We start from the raw sequence: 18,546 nt of genomic DNA on the forward strand, positions 1-18,546 counted from the left end.
AAAATAAAAAATGATGCAAATTGAGTTCTTGGGTTTGCAGCAGGTAGATGATCACATAATACACCCCAACAGGGAGCTGATATGGAAAGCACAATGGTTCTTGCGATGGGCACACCAGTACTCTGTGGTATTCCAGGACAAGTCTTTCATGATATGAACAATGTGAATGGTCAGTGCCATAGGCCTATAATCTTGCAGTGCAGTAGATGACCTTTTATGGCCAGTTGGACCATGTAGGATGTTTTCTAACCAATGGCCCTCAGACTTAGACTCAGCTTAAAGAGGTGCTGGAGAACTCCTGAACATGTCTTCAACATACAACGCCTGGAGTACATTCAGAAGTATTCTTCAATCAACCAACGTTGATTCTCCTGTGTTTTCACTGAAACTCTACAGTACACTCTGAGAATCTATTCATCCATTGTATACCCGCTTATTCCTGTTCAGGGTCATGTGGCTGCTGGAGCCTACCCTCTGGACAGCTTGTCAATCCATCTCAGGGTCACACAAAAACAGACACATACACACCAACACATCAAGAGACCATCTTAGAGACAACAATTAACCTATGAAACATAATTTTAGACTGTGAGAGGGAGATGGAGTAACATCTACACATGCATGGGGAAAACATACAAACTCTACACAGAAATGACCCAGTAGAAATTTGAACAAGGCGTTCTTGCTGTGAGGCAAGAGTGCTAACCACTACACAACGCCAAACTCTATGCAAATGCATGCAAGTTCTAGTAAAAAGCACACCAAGTGTAGAAAAGCCCATCATTAATGAAGTCCTCTGGCAAACTCTTAGAGAACTCTGCTCAGCTATGACTGCTGAAGCTCTGGGCTGTGACACCATGGTCTGCTTCTCTAGATAACTCTGCTAAAGTATAAACAGAAAAGGCAAAAGGATAAATTATAGTCTGACCCTACAGGCCTGAGAATAAGGCCTCTAAATGCCCAGACTAAACCACCGACCAGGGTGGCTGCAAGAAATCCTCGAATCACTCCAACTCCACTCCAAACTGCTGCTTCACCACAGAAATGCCATTCTGCTAGTCCAAAAAACACTACCTGCTGCAGACCAGTGCTGTATCTGGTAGTGAGGGAAAAAGGAAACAAGAAACTGGTGTTTGAGGCTCTAAATGCAGACTGCGGATTTGCTTCCAGGCCAGAGTTTGCAGCCACAAGCACTTTCACACAAACACAGCCTATTTTGTGACTTCCCAGAAAAACATGCTAAGACACAACCAGTTCTTACAATAATACATTCTAAGCATGTACAATTTCTGTCATGCAGCGCCGTTCTCTAGCTGTGTGCACTGCAGCAACTGCAGAGATCTTAAGACAGTCAGTCTATTGCAAATAAAAAAAGTCTTGTTGGTTCCTCTTGTGGAGAGAAAGAGTTGGCTTCTTTTCCTACAGTTTTCCTCTTAAATCATATAATCTAGAATCCTTTTCATAGTATTTGATGATATGCTGATGAAAGGGGTCTTAATTTTGATCTTTCTATTAGAGGGCTGCATTGGGACCCGGCGGGACCCAACCCAAATCTCGCGGGATTGGGCGGTTTGAATTGTCCTGCGGGCGGGAGCGGGCGGCAAAAAAAAAAAACCCGCGGCATCAGTGCTGCCATGAATATCTCATGAATATATAATAGCAGACTTCGTTAGGCTGTGCGGCTGTTGGATTCTTATGTACTGAAGCTCTGTGAAGGCACCAGGTAGACACGCCCAATGGCCACTGTCATCTAACCTGTTGTTGGGGGTGTGCAACGCCCTGCCCCGCCTTTTACTAAGAGCGCGCTTCAGGCCGTCTGTCTGCGTGCGCACACATGCACACTTTTAACCGAATAGGATTTGGGAAAATATATTTAATATTTAAGTTGCGCATTACACAAAAGAGGAATGCATGAAAAGATGAGGCTGGAGGAGGAACACGAATCTCTTTAATAAAATCAATACAAATACGTGTTTTTTTCCTGCGGGACGGGAGACGATACAAAATCAATGCATCTCTATTACTGTGCGGGACTAAATTCTATGAGTTTTGCGGGTGGGGGCGGGAGTGGACATACATATTGTGGGTGCGGGCGGGAGTGTAATGCATACGTTGCGGGAGCGGGCGGGATTGGTCAGATATTTAGCGGGCACGGGCGGGAACGGGATGAAGAAAATAGTCCCGCGCAGGGCTCTAGCTTCTATCATAAATATTTGAAAAAGAATGAGAAAGTATTTGTTAACATGTTGAAATGGTTGGCTTATCTTTACAAAGAACAACTAATACTTAAAATAAAACCTTAGAGTCAAGATAAGATCAGCAGGGTGTCTAGGATGTAGGGCAGAAACTAACTAGTGGTAAGGGGTGAAGATAGTTATAAACAGTTCAGTAGACTGAGAATGGGAGATCACTGATAAATGGAATGGATGAGCTTGCAGTGTTGACAGGGTGGGGAGTAATCCAAATGGGATATAGAGTGTTTACTTTTCTTGTGATTTGACTACAGGAAATATTTGTGTGGCTGATAGAAATTGAAAACAAGAGGGGACAATTGATGGAGTAAGGATCACATTCTCCACCTTTGAATAACTATTTTTCCACGATTTTCCAAACTTTCAATCTTCTGATACGCTTTATCATGAATAATTTGAACATTAAACCCATAAAAAGTTGATCAAGTCTTTTATTTGATAAAATAAAGCTTACAAAACTAAAACAAAAAGAAAATAATTTACAGCCGAAACACTTTTTTTTTCGGTAAATAACCCAGTCTAGTTATGTTTGAACGTACTATACCCAGAAGCACACATCCAGACATTAGACCCCCATGCAACTTACTTTTTTCAAAGAATTAGCTAAACATTCTTGATGCAACCGAAGCAACTGAAAAAAAAAACAACTACTATGCAGCACCCACCAAAGCTTTTAAATAAAAGCTTTTTTTTTGTTCTCTAAATGGTTTACTGTTATTAACATCGATAGCTTGGTTTTCTGACATCCTGACTCATCTCTGGCTTGGAGGCGTGTTGTTGTCTTAAGCCAGGTCAGCTGAGCTTCGTGTTGGCCTTAATGTTCTCATGAGAGAAGCTAAAGATAGGCTGTTGCTATGCTGGAGGCATGGCAAAGAAATAACATTAACAATAACAGGCAAAAAAAGGGGATTATAATTTTACTTTGACAGAAAAAAGTAGCCACTTCCTGTTTCAAAACTAAGAGAACAGGGTTCTTGTTCATCTCTCTCGCTTAAAATGACTGAACGTTTGCTTGAGTTTTTTTGTTTATTCCTCAAATAAACTTTTGGACAGTGCTGAACTTTCTCTGTTTTTTGCAATGGTCTTTTATAATTTTACATTATAATGTTGATGTGTGACTCATATTGGGAGAAAGACTTGTATTTGCTTTTGATTTCAAAAGAAAAGAAAACAGATTTAAAAGAATTTAGCCATATTTTTTTTTTAAAAAGAAGATAAAGGTATATATATCTATATATATATATATAGATATATATATCTATATATCTATATATAGATATATATAGATATATAGATGTCACACAATATTTTTAGTCTTTTCTTTCATTTTTTTCTCTACTGTTTTTTCAAGCAATTGTTTCTCAGGATTTAATTCAACTTAGAAAAAAAAAGTTTGTGTTGTAGGCTTTAATTTCTTCTTTCTTTCTTTTTATATCTCTTGACAAATGAATAATATTTATTTTTGTATTTTAGATCCATTCTGAATGAATCATTGATACATTTAAACAATAAAATAGAAGCAAAAAGATCTTAATCATCATTTCCATATAGTGGTCTATGCTTACAGTGAAAGAAAAAGGTTTTAAATACTCAGCATGGAAACATTTTGAAGATTGATAAGTTTGATTCTACTCGATTTGCTTATTACTAGGGGTGTAACGATACACTAAAATATCAATTCGGTTTGGTTCAGAATTTCATAGGGCTCCCTTCGATACATTTTCGGTACAAAAAAGGCAGAAAAAAATTCTTGCAAAATGCATTTATTGGTTTTATATAGCAATAATAAAATTAACCTATGTAGGTGATCTGCTATATTAAATAATACAACTATTAACTGCCAGGAACCAAAAACCTTTGATACTTAACACTGGCCGGAAAAAAAAAAAAATTTAACTTGCCCTTTTTTTTCTTGTAGACCCAATTTTTACAGTTGAGTGATGCTGTTTTAAGTGCGTCAACAGATTAGATGAGTTATCTGTGGCATACACTATCTTCGTGTAACAATAAAATGTTGAAACACAGTTTTCGACTTATCCAATTGTCTTTTCCTTTCATCCAAACAAATCCAAAGTGTCCCACACAATAGCAAGGGTCGGGAACTTTTTGGCTGAGAGAGCCATGAACAACACATATCTTTAAATGTAATTTTGTGAGAGCCATACAATATTTTAGCGTACCTTTCCCACACTGAGGCACGGAGACTTAACCTCTTTTAAGGTTCTTTTTCTGGTTACTGTAGACTGTAACCAATGCGGTCCAACTTGTTCAGCGACTCCTAAATCTGTCCCGCTGAGAGCGCTTTCCCCAACTTTTTATTCCCTCACTGCCGTAACAGCCCTCCTATTTCTCCTATTTGGCCCATAGCTAAACCCCATTGGTCCAAACTACCCAACAACAGGCTGAGCGACAGAACTGAGGGCCAATCAGCATCTCTGCTTGATGCGTTCACTGAACTCCGAAATTTAGAACGCAACCCAACACCCACCCAGTCCAACTCAGTCCGCTGCAATATGTTTAAAACTAAAAATACAAGTGAATGTGTGCATTTTATGTAATTTCAACACCTTTGAAGTACAATAAGTCTGTGGATTATTTTCAATAACATTGTTGTGCTGTTGCTGATAAATGCTGAGTATTTTTTAGCATTAATACGACTTCTGGTGCTGCATGGTTCTGCTGATGGTCTTGTCTGGTTGACATGCGGTGAGTTTAAGCTCCATGCAGGCACTGAGACTTTCATCCGTTAAACTTGATCATAGGTTATGAAAGATGAAAGAGCCATGGGTTCCCGACCCCTTCAATAGAGCTGGGGCTGTTGACATGCTCACTGTCACCTTCGTCACCTAAATGCTGTTCTGCTTTACCCAATAGCTCCTGCAATGAGGTTTCTGACTGTGTTTGGAAAACGCAGGGGAGATCCTCTCCGCCGAAGGCGGATCTTCCTTCTAGGTTTACTTCCCTGATCGGACCCTCAGAGCCTCCAGAGCGGGTTAATAAAAGAACCAGTCTCCGTTCTTTTAGAGGAAACCGTTTTTATTTTATTTGGGGGGGGGGGGGGGGGGGATAAACAAACAAAAAAGAAAACGGGAAAAAAGTGCAAAAGTGATCCGAACCGAAATTGCCGTACCGAAACGGTTTGGTCCAACTATGTGTACTGTTACACCCCTACTTAATACCATCACTTAATACCATGACTTAGGATCCAGATACTTTTAGGCACGTCAGCAGCATTTCCATCTTGCACTGATGGTAAAGTTTGATTAAATCTGAGAGCAAAGCCAAGCAAAAACAAAAAGTTTACAGTTTCCTTGATACCTTCTATGACAACACATCAATCCAACAATACAATGCTCTGTTTTGCCACATACTCTGTAATTAGCAGTAGTGTGCCTGTTGTTGTTGATCTGTCAAACTAAAGCACAGCGATGATGCAAGTGACTGCCATGTGCCCACCTTCTTCTGCCAGGACATCACATCCCAACATAACTCTCACCCACAGCTATTATTCCTCACCGACACTTTCACATGAACAGAGACCAATTTGACCATTTTACCAAATTATAGCCCACTCTTTTAAGAAAAAGAGTAGGTAGCAAGCTGGAGGTTTCCTCCCATGAATGGCAGGGAGAAACACAGTCAGGAGCCTCTCAGGGAAACAGCTTTGAGCTAAATATACAGTTCTACATCTTTGGAGCTTGAGACATAGCCCATTAAGCCCAGCCCAGCCAGCTCAGTGTGGACAGAAGAGTGGTTAAAATTACCACTTTGGGTGTGTGAGGGTGTGTGACATGGACAGAAAGAGGGAAAGGCAGTGGATGACTTTTCTAAGAGACATGATTCACGGTAATCTGAGCTGTGAAATGAAAACATTCAGAGAAAAACAATCACATCATTTTATTGTAAACTGAGGCAATTATGTGTCTTAAATCACAAAAATTGACCCATCCTACCAACAAAATATGTTTTAAAGTGGATTTAAGATTGACATTTTTAGGGAGTATCTATAATGAATAGACTAATATGTCTTGAAAAGTTTATTTTGAAGTAAATTCTGGTCTATATGTGCCCTCTGTGTTGAGGGCACCGGGACTGGACATCCTTGACAGTCCTGTGCTGCAGTGCCTTCTAATGGGAAGAAACACAAACTGCATGGATGCTCTGATGGTTCACTTAAAGCCAGATTAATTCACTAACAGAAGGCTATTTTTTATTCTCTAGAAAAGGTTATATTTTAGATCTATTACATAATAATAATAAGGTAGAATGTTATGTATTATACTCCTTTTTTTGATTTTGCCTTTCAGTCTGCAGTTTACCTATGAGTATTTCTTGGTTAACAAAAGTTAAACATGTATAGTTCGAGCTGTTTTTTGACTGCATGTTTTAGTAAAAACAGTTGGTGGGGGTGCACTTGTCCACAACAATTATTATCTTTAAAATCCCATCTTTTAAAAAAGTGCTCCTAGTGGTCTTTTTTTATTATGATAATGCAATTTTTAGCTTAGAGAACATAATTTCTGCAGATTGGCAGTAGTTCATTAGAAATTCACCTCTGGGTTGTGGCCAGGATCCCCCTCCACTTCCCATTTTCCAGCTGTTTCCATGCGCTCTTGCTAGTTTACAGCCCTTCACACCTCCAACCTAACATTAACCGTGCAAAAACAATAGCAAGCACTATCCAAGCTATCCAGCTGTACAGTTTTGAATCAGATGCCAGCTCAGACGAGGAAAAGGAAGACTTACATGGATCTAGTTGTCTGCAAATTGATCAGAATGAAGCAGAGGAAGGAGCTTGTGGCCCACCCATCGTATTTTCTACATCACAGTATCCCTGCACTGTACGCCCAGACCAGAGCTATGGTTGAGATAGCGCTGGAGATAACAGAAAGAGTGGGGCTCACGTGTGACAGCCGGACCTCCAGGGCCACAGTCCTACGTGACGTTCACGGTGCACTTTATTAATAAAGACTGGGAAATTAAGTAGTGTGTCCTACAAACCTGAGCAATGCACGAATCCCACTTCAATTCAATTTTATTTATATAGCCCATTAATCACAACAATAGTTGTCTCAATGGGCTTTTTAATAAACATGAAATCATGAAGAACATGAAGCCATATAATTCAATAGGTTATTAACTAAACAGAACTAAACTGACTAAGCTGAAATACCTGTAGGCATCCCTGCCCTTAGACCCCCCTTCTTCTCAAAGCAGCGGTAGACGAGCGGCGTCTTGATGAACATATAAACATACATCACATGCAGCTTTTCCCCAAACGTTTTGTTCACAAAGATGTTTACTTTTAGATGCGCTTTAAGTTTGTGTATTTTATCACTGGTAATTGATTTTGAAAGCAGTTTATGTCTTTAATAACTTAAAGGAAAGTTTCTGGCTACTTGATTTTTTTTCTTTTTCAGGGAGAATTTTATTTTTGTTTACACCACATTTGCACTAAATGGTGTCAATTATTTTTAACAAAGACACTATAATTTGTTCACAGAGTTATCTCATTTACAGCTATTTTTTTAAATAATGCAATGACTATGGCTTTGTTTTTCAAAAGTTAATACCAATGTGCCTGGGAGCTACTTGACTTACCGGTATTCATTTTTTATCCTGTTTACAGCTATTTTGTACTAAATATTGGCACTGCTGTTCATGTTCACTATTGCTTACACCGAATTTTACAGATATTTCCAAATGAAAATTGTCATCGTTTGTCAAAGACATAGTATTGCTGATTTCAGCCATGTTACACAAAAGTCTCTTATTCATTACACCAAATAGGAAATAAGTTGTTTATTATCATTGTGTTAAAAAATAAATGGGGAAATATAGTTCTTCTTTCTTAGAGTTTGATTTAGAGACGATATTTAGAGACGATATTTATCGATTATCACATTATTGTCAGGTTGGGAGGGCTGATGAGCGTGAAGGACCCCAAATGCAGAGACGGGAGGCACACGGTTCCAAAGCAAGGGGTTTATTCTTAACGAAAGGCGCTGCAGAGCAGGGAAACAAAACCAAAACTAACTGTGGGCATAGCATGAACACATGGCAGAAGGGAGTCAGGGAAGAGACGTTGATGGACCAGCACAAGAGGAAGGCAGAAACAAGACTGAAATACAGACAGGTCTGACAAGACACAGGTGACAACGATCAGGAGAGACTGGAACCAGGGAGGTAAAACTCAAAACCATGCCATAAAAGTAAACCTTTCAAAATAAAACAGGAAACAGAATTCAAACATGACAAGAACCTTTATCTTTCTAACGTTACTTTCCTCTTTTGCATTCAAACTTTTATACATAAAGTTGAAAAAATGTTTATCACTGCTTTATAGTTTTCCATGTCAACCCCAAACACAAACACATACATGAGAGGTCGTCATTCTGGGGTCTGGTTTTTACACAAAGAATTACACCATCTGATAGGACACTGACTGATTTAAAAACAAAAATCCATAGTGGTTTAAAACAAGTTCACACCAGAATTGTGCAAAGCCTTCATAACAATTGGTTACAACACCCCACTGAAATCTTAGTTCTGTCATCATAAGAACCTCTGCTTACTCCGCCTCAGTAAGGCATGAAAAAGGCTCATAAACACTCACACCTGTTCCTCTCTCAGGCCCCGCGCTGCTTCATCTGCAGCTTTCACAGCCACATCCCAGAAATGTAAACACTGACTTAAGAGGAAGGAGCATCACACACAACCGATGCGTGAGTTCTTCTTCCCGTCTAAGCCCAGTAGGGAAAGGGGGACTTAGTGTACCAAGGATGTCATTGGATCATGGGGCATGTGGAGGTCGGTGCTGTGTTTTCCCACAGCCCTTCAGCAGGTCTGAACCTAAACCACCTTTGACATGTCGCTGGTCCTCACCCTGCTGGTGATTCTGATAGGGACATGGCTGCTGTCTTATAATGTGTTTTTTTATGGTGTATAGTAAAACATAAAGTCAATGGATTTCAATTCAATTTAAAATAGGGCTGCACAATATGAGCAAAACTTGCGATGTGCGATATTAGTGATCAATATTGCAATAACGATATAATTTGCGATATATAAACAAATAGCAAAACAACCAAAAACATCATTACCATCTCATTGCAACAGTTTAAAAAAATGATACTCCAAATGACCCTTGTTGACGTAGGCAAACATCTAACACAAAAGGGCTCATTTGATTGGTCAACATCGGAAAAGGTCCATCCAATTGGTCAAATGCATAAATGGATTTATTTGATTCGTTAAATGCTTCAAGCTGCCATAGGATTGTATTCGCACATTTAAGGTAACCATTTATTGCGATTTTTGCTGGCTTTTGCGATATGGATATTGCACTGCTTGATATTGCGATAACAATAAATTTGCGGTATATTGTGCAGGCCTAATTTAAAACAACACAAATTATTAATAAGAAACCAATAAAAAAGGGGAAAAAATATCTAAATAAAATAAACTATTTAAGACAGTTCAGTCCAGATCAATCCACTAAACCGTTTTGTGCCACTATTTTGCATTATTAGCCAATATGAATGAACAACAAATTCAATGTTTGATGTAAACTGTTGTACTGATCATGGCATTGGAAAAGTAGCAAAATAAATGGTCAAAAAATTAGAAGGGCCACCATTAAATATCTATCATTGCTTTTCTGTTAATGACTACAGCGTTTCCTCATTAGGTTCTAAAAATTACCCGCAATAGGAGAAAACTGTAAAGTAGAATTACAGATGTTTTTAAACTCCTCACTACACTCTTTGTGAACCTTTCTCAGACATGAACAGTTTCAGATGTTTCTCTCTTGTTTAAACTCTCAAAGTTCAAACCTTCATTGACAAATGAGTCTGTGATTATAGAATGAAAACAAAGACCTGATCGTGATTGAAGATTCATGTAGATTTGACTAACTGAACGTATTTTGTACAAGAGACACGGAACGGAGGAGACTCACTGACAAGGTCTCCAGCCATTTGGTATGCAGATCACAGTGCACTGTAAAAAATACATTTTTTTTAAGCATGTAAAATAGCGCTGAAAAAAATCTGAGACCACGAAAGATGAACTGCAATACAGCGAGGGAACGCTGTATTAGCTATTCTGAACAAACAGCTTGATCTCAATTGATTCCCAACTCAAACAAGGACCGAACTTTAATCGTGAACCTTTGCACAGCGCCTTCATGTAACACAAATACCAGTCGGTGAACAGGATTACTGCATTATGTGGGAATGGGATGCCCTTATCTGGGCGCTCCCCCAGAGCTCAGTGTCTACTTTCTGTTTGAGTTCCTGCATTCCCGAGAAGCTGCGGTCATACTGTAACCGGATCCAGGACGGCACCTGAATGCACGGCGTGACCCGAATTACATGAGGGAAACGTGTGTGGTTCTAAACACGGTGCTAATTGAACTGCATCGATGCAGCCTTTGCTTACGATTACTCATTCACACCAGTGCCAAGGTCCTGTGCCCCCTGTACACAACACCTGTAGAAAAGAATGGAGGTGACGTAGGTGTTCGCTGTTTATTGTCTGCTTGTGAGAACATGCATTTGTCTGGGTTTGGGGTGAAGTTAGCCAGCCTCCCCAGTGAAAACCCCAACCAATTCTCCACCTCCATGAACTCATTATGCAGTAAAACACTTCTTTCTGCCATGCTTTACAGCAACCACACAAGAGTCTTATCCTGACAATGAACCCAGCACTGCCACAGATTTAATTAGGATTTTTTGAACGTTACGTATGAACATTTATTGAGACATCAATTTTTTTATGGATGGTAAATAAATGTCATTTTTAGCTCCAACTTTTTAGTGATTTCACTCATTTCTCATTTCCAAAGAATTGAAGTTTTGTTCTTGGTCAAACTAAAAAAAAACTAAAAAAAAAGATTTTGGAAAACAATTTAGAGACAGGCTGTCCAAATCGAAAATTTGATTAAACAATAATACTATTATCTGAGTACACTTATGAGTACACTTTGTTTTTGTCAAAAAACATAACTAAAAAAACTTTGAAAAAAAAGGAATGAGATGCTCTCCCAACTTTTTTTTACCAGTTGAGCTTGGAAAACACCTGTGAAAATATTTGATTTTCATTTTAATCAGATGGAGTCTGATCTTCTGGTATTGGAGTTGTATTCTGTCCAGTTTGCAGCACATCCATCTCACTGGAATTCAGAGAAGGGAAAAAAAAGGCTCTTATTCCTGCCCAACATTTTTCGTCCTCTCAGTTAAATTATGGTCAGGGTTGTACTTGGTCTGCACCTGAATAGGATTGTAAATCACTTTGGCCTCTTTCTGTGAGCAAAGCAATTCGCCAAACAAGGAGCTGAGCTGTCCAAGATCGACCCTTAGACTGGAACGCTGCTGCTGGGAATGCTTGCAAGCATGCATGTCGATGTCTAAAGCAAACATCTTCAGCCAGTGCCTGTCAAACACATGGAAAGGGACACATGCTGTTCTCCCAAATAAAGAGATTTGCTCATCTTGGTAGGAAATATTTTATGACACCATTTATATGACACAAGTTTCCCAGTAAAATTAAATATCTTAACGGTTACAGGAACAAGACGTTAACACTTCCTGTTCCTCTTAACATTACAAAAACACAATGAACCTGCTTTATCGCCACCTATTTTTCACTCGTTTCTATTCTTTTCAAATTGACATATCCATGATTTACGCATTCAAATGAAAGATGGACTCATTATAATTTTATTGACCTATTCAGATTATTTTCTACTATTTTATTTTGTAAATTAAGTTTTTAATTTATTGACTTCAAACAGGATAGATTCAATATTTTAACCAATGATTCGTGTAAGTATTGTCAGATCGCTTTTGCTATAATTGTGCATCTTTAAGTTTCAATTTTCTCCAACTAGCTGCAGCAACATGAATGTGCAGTTCATGATAGTTTCAGAGTGGACTCAAAGATTAGATGATAACACGGGAAGCAGAATAACCTTTAAATACTCTTCAACAAGAGTAAAAGAGACACTGGCTTTATGTCAAATTTACGAAAAATCTCCACAAACACCAGAAAAACTTGCAAGATTTATCATTGACTACAGTTTACAAGAGTCAGAATAAATAACGTTTTTTAAATCTATAACACTGCTTGCCCAGATGTCAGCCACTTCCACTGAACAAATAATTGTACATCTCTAATTGTTCTAAATGCAACTTCTTAACCAGCAGACTAAAGGTATGTGGCAAAGTTTTGACTAAGGGTGTATTCAGTCAGGAAAAATCCTTTGCTCCAAATGAAGTCCCGAACCTTACGTTTGGTCTGTATTCTGACTGACATCAAGCGGACCATTCTGATTCGGATCAAAGCTTGTAACCAAAAGCACATAACGAAAGATCTCGTCAGTCATTGACCAGGAACTACGTGGGCGGGTTACAACAACAAGAGAAAGATGAACGTGCTGTGCTTTACAATCCTTATCGGGACAGTTAACTTATTAAAACGTTATATTTTGATTACTTGTAATATTGATACGGAGGAGGCACGCTGCAAGGTGGGTACTGGCAAGGAGACGTGAAGTGTATGCTTTAACTCAGAGGATGCTAACAACTGCAGTGATGAGGAGACGAGTATGAAGGTATGCTGCTAAGAGTTTATGAGATATAGATTTTCAGGAAACCAGTGAGAAGCAATGTGTATCACGCTAAAAGTTGTTTTGGTGAGCCTGCATTCATCCGACCACATTTCAAGGAGTTGCTGTCTCTCACCATTGTGGTGTTATGGCATTGATTTTAAGAGAATTCTGCTAAGGTACAAGGTAGCTTTTAGGATGACGTCACAGCAGCGCCACGCGTGTGCCGTGTCTGAAAATGTTCTAACAAGTAAACAGTTGGACTCTATTTTTCTGTTTGACAACACGGTCCAAACATGATCCTCTTTTGTAACACCTAGAATACGATAGCAAAACCTATGCATAAATGTTTGATTTCATAAACTGTTCCTTTTATAAATTATTTTATGTACAGTTATGTACTAAGGAGCTGCGCACTAAAAAAGGTAGAAGTACCGATGTATTTTTGTTAGAGCTTGCATATCTTTACAAATTAACATAAGTTAGCAAATGATCTGTAGCACAGCTTATCAAAGTTTACAAGGGAAATAAGTGCTATAATGACAAACAGAAATGCTTTAGGAGGAAACGCTTCTCCATTTTCATGCCAACACGCCCTGTCATAAATCTTCACCTCCACATCCAAAAGTCAACCCAGGTACATCAGAAAAACAAGGCTCTGGTTGATTTTCTAACTGATGCACACCCCATTTACATCTAAAATGTCTCTCTTTTTCCTGCGTTGGGTCTCCTGCTCCTGCATATTTCAGTCGCTTTCCTGTTCTAGCATACCTAATTCAGCTCATCATCTCTTCAAAGCTGCGAAAAAGAATTGATAACACACTGGAATTTGAATAAAGTCTGCTAGCAGATCAAAATATGGAAAATGTGGAAGTTAAGGAGACCGGCTGACTCCTGTTAGATGCCTACAAGCCTCTATGGAGACGTTTTGCAGTGCTGTCATTATCTGGTATGAAAATAATTTGTTAAGCTGTGGAGCACTAAAATGTGAAACGTGACTTAACGCCTTAATTTATTCAGTTCGAAATTAATAAAGTTCTTATTACATTGTGGCAAAACAGCTCATGAACAAAAATTGTGCATTTATAAGGTGGAATTAAAGTATATTTTGAGGAGACACAATTTTACAGAGTCTATGCTTTTTTTCTTCTTTCATTTTTGTCAACAGGACACCTTTTTTTAAATAGATTGATTATATTTCCAGTGATATGATGAGGTTTTGGACGGAGTTTCAAACCCACGATTGTGTGACATTTGCCATTAAAGTGGGTTCTTTAGTGTATAAGGTGTGGTTAGTTTCACCACTTCTTGCCATCTTGATTATTCGTACCAACAGTAGCTAAACTGCAGCTCTGCAATTTAACTGATGTGTTTTCAAGCATTTAAATGTATAAGGCAAGTATAAAAAATGTAATTTATTTGTTAACATATATTAATTTTTTAAAATTTGAACCCAGTTTTGTGCAGTCGAGTTCAAACTGGTAAATTGAAGGCAAAATTTCGCAACTAAAGGTGTTTATTACAGAAACCCGAGGACTCAAGAGAGTGCTTCTTTAAACGTCCAAAGTCACTTTTGACATCTCAAACAGATGTCTTCATGTAGAAACCATCCAGTGTAACAGAACCTCGGAGGATAATAACATGCTCTTGTTTAACTATGGCAGCGTCCATAAAAGAAAAACAGAATATTTTCTGTGTGAGCACACAAATGGGCAGGATGGCGGGGGGGATTTTGGTTTTTAAGCACCAGAAACCATTTCAACACACAACATGTGACAAAGCAAGAGAGCAAGTTTTTTCTTCTTATGATACCAAATAAGGCCATGCAACAAGCTTCGATTTTACTGACCTCAAACTCCAGCATAAAAACACCACATCCCACAGTTACACACTATCAGGGGGAAGATGATCAATAGAAACTGTTTGGATTTTTTCCTAAAATGTTTAAATTTATTTCTAAAGGAAAACCTCTCTTGAAGACTGACTCTGATGAAAATTGTGTTTGTTTTAAGTGTTCTTGTGGCATTTTTTTGATGGTGGAGGACATTTATTAATATAATTAAGCTCAAAATTGTATTTTTGATCAATTCTTTATTGAATTAAATGTCAATCAAGAGCAGATGTAAAACATACTGCTTGAAAAAGAGCCTATTTGTGATGTAGAAAATACACTGGGTGGGCCACAAGCTCCCTGCTCCGCCCCGCCTAAACTTTCTAATGAACTGCTGCCACTCTGCAGAAACTGTCCAATAGAGAACAACACAGGATTTTGGATTTTGGCTAAAACCTGCATGATCCTATATAAAAGACCACTGGAAATGCTTTGAAAATAGATCAAAAGGTCGGAGAGGGTCTTCTATTAGTCTGAAACATGACAAAAAACACTCAAATAGTAACTTACCAACTCATAGTTTGCTGCTGGAACACAAGGTGAAGATACCTGAAAACAAAACAAAAACAAAAATTTGGTTACTTGTGTTATTATGATCTTTTTCTTTTCGCAAACATCTTTCTGAAAACTCCTTCACCTACATTCAGAATCCGTTTTGCAGCTTTCTACCCAGCTAGTCCTGTTTTACATATCAACAGCTGACAGCATTTATTTTTTATCAATGTCATAAAGAGTGCTGGAATTTTACCACAGGAAGCTTCAACATTTTGACCCCTTCATTCAGTATTGATTTATCAATTGAGGGAGCCGGTTTAGCTCGTGCTGGTTTGCGGCGCCTTCCATCCGTGAAACCAGGGTTCAACTCCGGGCTGCTCCCTGTTCCCTTCTCTACCCCTGTGCCGGTTTCAAGCCCGGTTTGAGAAGGTTGCGTCAGGAAGGGCATCCGGCGTAAAACATTGCCAAATTTACCATGCGACTTGTTCGCTGTGGCGACCCCTGATGGGAAAAGCCGAAAGAGGAAGAAGATTCAGTATTGATTTAAGTGGGAAAACATTCGACTCACCCATAAAAAATCATGCACTTTAACATGACTTCACCCACAGAGACTTCCATTGAAAGCAACGGTAGAATTATCACCTTGTAAAAGCTCTATACATAGAATTAACGGTAAAGCTGTTACATTGGATCACATGGGATTTTATGTATGTGCCTATTAAGATGGCCAGTTAGTATGTCACAACATAATGTCTTCCCTTAAGCATATTTCATCTCATTTTGCTTTTACAATCTGCAACTTTACAGCTTTGGTTAAATCTCGGCTATGTGCCTCCTTGAAAAGAGGAAAAGGCCATTTTAGCAAAATAAAATCTCAATTCCTTCCAATGTATATTACCTGACCACACAGCAGATCCAGTTACACAGAGCTGTAAACACGCTGGAGCGATTAGCTACTGATATACCTCATGCTAATTGCTCTGAATGAACTGGGGAAAAAAACTTTGGGCAACCTCTGCCATGAAAAAAAACTCTAGTTCCAGGTTGTTTTTACCACATTTTGAGTTTGGAGGCCAAATGCATCCATTAACAGAGAATTATCCCAGCAGTTTGAGTGAACAACTTTGTTTTTATTGTCAAAAATGACAGTACTTTCTCATTAGAATAACAACTTTAGAACATATCAGTGCTAATTACAAGATTAGCAGCCTAAACAAAAAAAGAGGCGGAAAAACACAATCATCATTAACATGGAGAGCCCTCGGATCTCTAACTATGTGAAATGTTACTTAACTCGAACAAACTACAATGGCCTGGTAAGAAAAAAGACTAGACTGCCCAACAAAACTCATGATCTGTCAAGTGTCTGGGCTAATCTCATTGCACAAGCTTACAGCGCATACCGAAGACTGAGGGGCTAATAAACAGGGGCAGTATAACGATCATGACTTCTGTAGAAGATTCAAATTGAGGCTTTCTTAAACAAAGGAAGACATTAAAGATAGACATGTTTGATGAGAACAAATACAGATAGGATGTAATCAAGATGCTTCCTTCCTGTGCATGTCTGTGTTCTGTCTTGTTGCTGCTGCTTCATAATCGCTCACATGCGGCTTTAATGAGGAGCACAGTGCAAATTTAATTTCCAACTGTTAGTGATTTCATCTGTAAGATGGATGAGAAATCCTTAGGAGTGTAACTTAGGAGGAAACTGGTTGTTTTTCATCAATAAAATTCTACTAAAACCTTGAGTTCCAGCTTATGAAGAGGTTTGTTTATCATCCTTGTTGTTTTTATTTGTATTGGTTTCCCCATCCCTTCTGGAAGTCTCGCGAGACTAGGACATAATTCATGTTTTACCTCAGGTTCACGCCATCCTTCTGTTGTGAGAGGTATAGGTGACTCTCTTCTCTGTGTGTATTTACTTTTATTGCTTTTGTGCTTCTGGGTGGTGAATTTGGCATTTTTGTGACCCTGTAGGCAAAAATGTTCTGGAGACCTCCAATCACGAATTTGTTGTTTTCTGTTTATGTCAAGTTAAATCCATTGATCAAATCAAAGTCATCATGTCCTTCGTAATTGTACGAAACGTAAAGGAACAAGTGAGGTGTTAACGGGCTTGTCAAAAGCAGGACACGCCCATTACACTGGCTGCTATGAATCCTTTTGGATCAGACGATGATCTAGGGTTTTATGTCAGTCCCAAGCAATACAAGTCCCTTTAGTGTTCCACCACAATGCTTTCTTTTATCATTACTAAACGCAAAGGTATTTATAATTCCTTGTAGCTGATAATTTAGGTTTCTTCAAATAGAATGATCATTACTATTATCTCTATTTTTGCATCTACATCTTATTCTATACATCTTATATTGTCATTCCCACCTTTGTCCGTCTTCTCTACCACAATCACCTCTGAACGCCGATGACTCTAAAAAGCCTCTTTACCAGTCACTCAAATGGCAGACTTTCATGAAATCCAAACAGCCCTTATCTCATCATCAGAACTCTCGCAAGTACTGTCACCGGCTGATTTAGTGAACAACGTTGAGGATGTAGCAGTCACCTTTGGTCATTAACGTATTTTATAGCTTCCTGTTCAAATTGAACACAAGGATGTAATCTTGCAACAAACATGCTTTCGCCTGTAGCAGTAGCCTTAACAGATGCTGACCTGACAGTGAAAGATACCGTACCTCAATTTAATTAATGATCCAATACAGAAACATCAACACAATGGCTTGTTGGACTTATGATGTCTTTACTTTGACCCAGTTTAAAAAAATGACTTTGTATGGAAAGCAACAGCAAGGAAGACTTTATTCTATATGTTTAGTTTAGACAAAGTGCTCCTCCGTGACTGCTGTCTATCACAGATGCCCAGAGCATCTCAGCCGACGGCTTGAATGATGGCATTACTGCGGAATGTGCCTCTGGTTTCAGGAATTTCATCTGGCACCGTGGACTGGGTCTGGAGTCCACAGACACAGTGCCTAGGTCTGTTTTAAATCACACCCGTAACAAGTTATTCTAACCCCCCACCCACCCCCACCCTCCATATCCCTGCTTCAACCAAAGCCCCCGCCGCCGTCCTTATCGCTTCTTCTGCCAGGGGCCCGTCTCTTACAGATGCCCGGACTCCTTAGGCCTGGAGAGTGTTTTCACCTGCGCACTGTAAGCTGTTGACAGCTGAGCCACCTGCAGCGAATGATTATGTGTGCGTAGCAAGTTCAGATGGAGGCATACTTTGAATAAATATAACAAGGGTTACTGTAAAGAAAAGCAAGATATATGAGATA

At 38.9% G+C, this 18,546-nt stretch overlaps 1 protein-coding gene across 45 annotated transcripts in view; it reads right to left on the reverse strand.

The window, feature by feature from the left end:
• tns1b (tensin 1b) overlaps nucleotides 1-18,546 on the reverse strand; it is a 172,524-nt gene that overhangs the window by 51,549 nt on the left and 102,429 nt on the right. For all 45 annotated transcript variants that reach the window (XM_078939393.1, XM_078939388.1, XM_078939394.1 and 42 more), the window contains one exon: nucleotides 15,263-15,301. In XM_078939393.1, the coding sequence (XP_078795519.1) occupies nucleotides 15,263-15,301 (39 nt within the window). The remainder of the gene's footprint in view (nucleotides 1-15,262; nucleotides 15,302-18,546) is intronic.

This window comes from Oryzias latipes, chromosome 21 (assembly GCF_053564925.1).
Source record: "Oryzias latipes strain Hd-rR chromosome 21, Olatipes_Hd-rR_3.1".
Taxonomy (NCBI): Eukaryota; Metazoa; Chordata; class Actinopteri; order Beloniformes; family Adrianichthyidae; genus Oryzias; species Oryzias latipes.